The 6,544-nt window shown below is 33.6% G+C and overlaps 1 protein-coding gene across 1 annotated transcript; it reads right to left on the reverse strand.

The window, feature by feature from the left end:
- Positions 1–3,049: 3,049 nt before the first annotated feature.
- Positions 3,050–6,340, reverse strand: LOC147286822 (F-box/kelch-repeat protein At3g06240-like). Its single transcript, XM_086242493.1, has 2 exons — positions 5,004–6,340; positions 3,050–3,357 (listed from the first exon to the last, which is right to left on the reverse strand). The coding sequence occupies exons 1-2, from the start codon at positions 6,338–6,340 to the stop codon at positions 3,252–3,254; spliced, it is 1,443 nt and encodes a 480-aa protein (XP_086098619.1). The 3' UTR covers positions 3,050–3,251.
- Positions 6,341–6,544: the final 204 nt, after the last annotated feature.

A 6,544-nucleotide genomic window follows, 5' to 3' on the forward strand; every position in this document is an offset into this window, starting at 1 on the left:
GTAAAACTAAAAATAAATAGGTCCACTATTAATGAAATGCATGAAGAATTAAAGCCCAAAACAGAACAACCATGTTTACATTTACATCTTTAACTATGAGCTTAAATATTGGTAGGAGGCCCTTTAATGTGCTAGGCCATATGCAGGGGCACAGCCCTCGCACCCCAGGGCAGGCCCGATGGATTTTAAATTATTAATGATTGACTTAATTTTCAAATATAATAAAATCGTATCCACTAAATTTATAAATAAGATATGAAATATCTTGGTAGATACGATTATTAATTGCATTTCCATAATGTTACTGCAACTCTCTTTTGAATTCACTATAAATAAATTCGGAGAGTATGCTCTGTCAAACATTAGAAATAATCAATTCCCCATTCGAAACAAGAGAGTTTAATTTGAGACCACCATTGGATTTTCTTTGGGTTTTGTGAAATTAATTTATACCATCCAATGACATGTGTCCATTGTAAGATCATTTCTATAAAGTATATTTTATTTATTTTATTTGTTCTCTCAAATCTTATTTATTTTCTTGTTTTATATGGTTTATGCTTCCTCTAATTTTTATATACAATGTTTAATATATGTCCTCAAATACTTCCACATAATGTCAAATAGGTTCGTGATAATCTTTTGTTGTACTATTAGCCAAATGGTTTTTATGGAAAATATATGCTATTGTAGTTATCAAGAACCCTCCAATTGATGCAAGAATTATATTGGAAATTTAGGTTAAAAACTAACTAGCTTGTTAGAAGTATGGTTCATTTGACGTACTCATTTTCTCAATTTTTTCTTTTTAATTTTCTGCGAATATATCTACTTATTCTATCATTGCAGTAATCTTGGAAGGCTTATTGAAAACAATCATGAGAATACATATTGAGAAATATGATATTCAAGTTGCAATCGGATCAATGATTTACCAGATTATCAAACTATATAAAAAACAAATATATAGTATGTTGAATATATCTCTTAATTATATGAGGAAATAACTGAAGAAATAACGTTTTTTCTTTTGCTTCCAAAAGTTTTTATTGTTATTTAATCAATGTTTTGCAAAGCCATTACAAGTAGAGAAAGGCATTGTTCAGAATTGTACATGGATATTCATTGATACGAATACATGGAGTGCCGAGAGAGAGTCCAGGCAGAAGAGTGAAGAGAGACACATATGAAAGGATCAGAGAGTTTTTTTAAGTGAGAGCCAATTCTCTCCAATTTTTTCTATTGGTTATGAAAGTGATGCTCTCTTTTATGTAGAAAAATGAGCTCTCTTTCTTATTAATTAATTATACCTTTCCAATTACAATGCCTGACTAGACCTTCCCTGTGTTCACTATTTCTTTATTCATTTCATGAGTCATATTCTTACCCAAAAGTCCAAAACAAAAGGGTTTTGGCCCTTTTGGGTTTTTTTCGATCATGAGAAATTATCAAATCCTATTTGTTTAAAAAAAAAAAAAAAAAAAATTCAGGATGGTTTTGGGGAGTCAAATTCGTAGTGTGAATATATTTCTAATATTATTTACTGATGTTTGGCTCATTTTGGTGTTTGGAAACAAATCAGGGCTTTTCTATTGTGGTGGCGAATCTTGAAGAAACTGCTCGGACGTGAGGTTTCATTCTTTTTTTTTCTAGTTTAATTTCCTTAAAGCCAAATTAATGTCCAAGACAGAATTGGAGGATTCAAACTGAGAACCTCCTGCAAACGAGGCTTTGATCTCCTGTTAAACAACCACTATATATGCTTGGTTTCAGGTGAAGAGAATTCTTAAGGATATTCACAGCTGCTGAGCTCATACGTTAAACACCATTGATCTGGTGTGAAAATATGCATCAGATCCAATTTTTCTTGCTAGAACAGAACAAGACATGAAGAGACAAAGGAAGTGGAAGAGTCAAGTGAAGGTATTGATTTGGTTGCTGAAGATACAAAAACTTGCAATGTAAGGAAACTCTAGAAGTTGTCAAAGAACATTTTGGCACTCCAGATTGACTACCAATTTATTAAAGAGTTGGTTACTAGTCATGCTCTTGAAACCAGATTTGAGTGGATTAGATTTCTCCAATTTTTCTTAAGTCGTTAGATTATTTGAGTGGATTAGATTTCTCCAAAGGATTCAACCAAAAAAAAAAACAAAAAGATTTCTCCAGAGGCACCAAACAGCAGCTTCTCCAAAGGCAGAGAAGCCGGATCCGTCTTAAAGCCATACCGTCCAATATTTGCATTGAAAATTTTCAAATACTAAATAAAAATAGAAATTTGACCCAATTCTAACATTCTAAATATTTGCACTCAAACGTTTTAGACATTACATTGTGGCTAATGTTTTCAATTCTATAAGATGACTCAAAGTTCAAACTTTGGTGGTGTAAGAGTTGTTACACCTAAGCCGGCATAGGCCAAATGGATGATACAGTACGTGTATTTTAACAAGTTACTTTTTTAACCATACTTTTTAGTCTATTACTATAGAAGTCTTTCTCTCTGTTTTGTTTAAAGTTGTCAATAATGGTCACAGACTCACAGGTAACAAGTTATGACAACGCTCAATTAAGAGAATAGAGATGATTGGCTACCTAATCTAGGTCGTGCATAAACATAATATCACACTTATATATGCTTGAACTTGAAGTACTTGTTTTGTGTGCTAGACATACTGCTTAATTAATCAATATATTTCATTTACCAAACTAACAAAGCTATATATGATATATGTACTTCCTACTAAGCCAAGCATAAACATGACAGGTAATTTTCTAATCCAGAACTATTAAAAGTTAAATAACTTCAAACAACTCAAACAAAACAATAGTTGTTTACTTTAGGTAGGAGGGGAATCAAAAGTTCTGGTATCTAAGTACATAATATTGAGGGCATTTACAACCATTTAACAAAGGTATGTTGCTCTACAACACAACCCTCCAAAATATAGATAATTAGAGAGAAATTAGTTGAAACAACATTGAGGAGAAGTTAGACCACTCCACCAGTGTGCTTTTTTCATTCTTCACCACCTACATATTTAAAAACTGATGCTAAATCTGCAATTTCTTCCTCCAAAGTAAGAGCTCTACTCTCCCTAAGCAGCTTGAAATATAGGGCATTTACAACCCTTGAACAAAATAGTATTTTGCTCTACAACCCAACCCTCCAAAATATAGATAATCAGATAGAAAGTTGAAACAGCATTGAGGTGCAGTTAGACCACACCACCTCCACCAGTGTGTTTGTTTCATTCTTCACCACTGGAAGAAGGATAGAAATCTGATGCCAAATCTGCAATTTCTTCCTCCAAAGTAAGAGCTCTACTCTCCCCAAGCAGCTTGAACTCGGCACACCTGTATCAACACTTGTTACACTTAAAGTCTATACTTGAACATATAAATCAGTTATTCCAACCAATTTTATAAGGCCGCTCACTAATAAGCATACATCCCTACCTGCTATCATTAATAATTGCAACAGCGGCTACTATTCATTCTTTTTCTTTCTTTTCTTCCTTTTTTTTTTAATAGTATTAAATTTACCACTCTACAAACACCAGTACAACAATAGCAGAGACAAGAATTATGCAATATGGTTTCCAAAAATGAAGGCTCAGAACAGGACTGCACTATAGGTATTTTGTCATTGCAGCATTGCTGGTAGATATATTTTATTTTAATAGCTTAATAAAAGACCAGATTGTTAACATCTTGCCCTGCTTCCACAAGATTCAAGTATATGTGTGAACATCTTGACCTGCTTCTACATTGAATGTAACAATGTAGTTGCAATTATATAATAGCAGCTATTGCAATTCTAAATTGTTAACATCTTATCCTGCTTCTACAAGATTCAATAATTGCAATTTTATAAATGAATGTATATGTGTGCATAAAATCCTAAAGGATAGGCCGATTCAATGTAGAAGGACTAAGGTAGACATCTTTTGTTTTCTTTTTGAAAATTTTTCCTAAAACTTGGATAAGTTATACTTACTTTTCACATCAGTAGAACAGGAATTTCATTAATTAGAACATCCAAAATTGACAATGCCCAAAGCAGGGCCATCTTCTGGAAATTTCTGGAGTCGTACGTGCAATATGATATGTAAAATTCATATAATGTGTGCAATTTTTCATATTGTTACATAGATATAGTTTTTTGAAAGAAATTGTTACATAGAATATTAATTTAAAATGTTAATAAGAAGTTATTAACATTATTTTATTTTAAAATAATGCATCATTCTAACCTAAGATTGGAACAAAAGAAAAAATAGAAGTTGTCAATTGCTTGTGGTGGTCTCTTAGAAAAGGTCTTACTAGAGGAACTGTAAGGGTGGCTTCTAGATAAGGCTATTTCAAATGAGAAATGTATTATTCTCCAAAGGAAAAGATTTATGCATAATTCTGTTGATAGAATGAAGAAATGAAAGCCAAACCAAAGGAACAAATTGTGACCAACACTTGGGAAAAGGGGGTGAATAAACCATAATTAAATGAATACTTGTACATCTGTGTATGCATGTGCATTTGTCTTGAGTCTCTTGACCAGAGTAAGCAAACACTATATATGTCAACTGCTTCACCACGGCATATCATTAACAAGACAAATATCATATATCCAATATAGTTGACAATACCTAGGAAGTGAAAACAACTAAAAGCCAATTGCTATTTATCTATTTATCTACCCTAAAGATAATAATACTCAATTCATGAATGACCAAGGACTGAATCAAATACATAGATGACAGTGTAGATGACAGTTAAATATACATATAACTTCTTTTGAGGTTGAGGCAATTTATAAAGCAACTCTTCACAAGAGGTAACTTAGGGTCATGCTTAACATAAATTATGAAAAAAAAAAAACCAACTTCCCAAAATCAGGCTATGAAGTTTCTTCTAGTTGAAATTCTAGACAAACAAGACCAGCTCAACCGATTCATGCTAAGTTTTAGAAAGTAAAAATACATTGCAAGCCATCACATCCTTACCTCGAATTTATGTTCAGCACTTTCACATTGTCCCCAATCAAAATGTCCTTGAGCGAAATAAAGCTTGGAACATGACTAATTGCTTCGAAATCTGACTTAAACCCACGAAGCTTAAGATAAATGAATGATCTGCTGTAGTTTGTTGGGTGATAGTAAAATAAGGAACTAGTACGACGATGAAACATCAACAAACCCCCATTTTTTAAGTATTTCACTGGTTTAAATAAGCCATATGGCCACCTTTCACCTTCAACATAACCATCAGTTTCAATAGAAATCTTCTTCTTCCAAGATTTTCTTTCACCATAATCTTTCATTAACCACACATTGATACTACAACCATGAGAATCGCACACACAAAGACTATCTCCCAAAACTCCCATGCTCACATAACGATATTCCTCCAGGCGAAAAGGAGGTGGTGGAACTGACTGGAACTGCTCATTGTCCAAGTCAAAAGAAACTATATAATCTAAACTATCATAGCAAAACCAATAAAATGCTCCTTTCAGATAAGTGGGATATGCTAGCATATATGATGAGTAGGGAGCAATACCAACACCTTTCCATGAACCTGTCCCAAGTGTGTGTATCTCAGCCACCCTAGTGGGATGAGGTGTCCCTTGATTAAACATTCGTATCACCTTATATTGGTTGGTCTTTGTACTGAAACCAAATCCACAATCAATAGATACTTTTTGATCCTCGTGCTTAGAAGCTTCAGGAAGTTGCATAAACTCCCCAGTAATTGGATTACATACAACAACAGGGTCATTGAAGAATGGTTCAGACAAGCAAAGCAAACCATTGCACGAATTCACCACCTTGTACTTGTGATCATTGGGCCTTATCTTGATGCAGCGCTTTCTTTTAGCGTCTTGTTTCCTATGAAGCATATTGACATTATCGTTGTTATAGGATAATTCTTCAGCATTGCGCAATGGAATTTTATATTTGGGAAGATTGATGTGGACACGACACCGGCTACATAAAGTGGCACGGTCACATGCACAGTCCTTGAAATCAAAACCCAAGATATCTTCAGGCTCAACCATGTAAAGGGTTCTTGACACACGAGTTGGACCCAAGGGTTGGATGAAAAGACAGGCCTCTGCTTGTGCAAAGTGCAGCTTAGCAAATCCAGGGTCCGAAATTAGATCATTCCAAGTCTTGCATACACATTTGCATATGATAATGCTCTTTGGTGGGAGCTTTAGAAGAACAATGTGAAGGACAGACTTCGGAAGATCAGTTATAAAAGGACCCATTTGTTGAATGTGTTCGTATTTGTGATCTATTTGGGTAGCATAAGATGTTGACTTTCTTTTCCTTTTCATGGCTATTCTATGAATATAAGAAATGCAAAAAAAAAAAAAAAAAAAAAAAAAAAAAGGATTAAGTTAGTAGTTAAAACACCAAATCAGACTCTTTCAAAACCCACAACTAGCCCATTTAAATCATAGTGAAGTGGGAAAGAACCAGATGATCGATTGAAAGAAAAAACAAAAAACAGAAAGCACATTACTGCTAAAGAAACAGTG

Source organism: Dryas octopetala, chromosome 4, assembly GCF_963921425.1.
Source record: "Dryas octopetala chromosome 4, drDryOcto1.1, whole genome shotgun sequence".
NCBI classification, from domain to species: Eukaryota; Viridiplantae; Streptophyta; class Magnoliopsida; order Rosales; family Rosaceae; genus Dryas; species Dryas octopetala.

Coding starts and splice junctions, on each gene's coding strand:
- LOC147286822 (XM_086242493.1), bottom strand. CDS start 6,340: ATGAAAAGGAAAAGAAAGTCAACATCTTATGCTACCCAAATAGATCAC. Junction 3,358..5,003: donor GTGCTGAACATAAATTCGAG/GTAAGGATGTGA, acceptor GTGTTGATACAG/GTGTGCCGAGTTCAAGCTGC.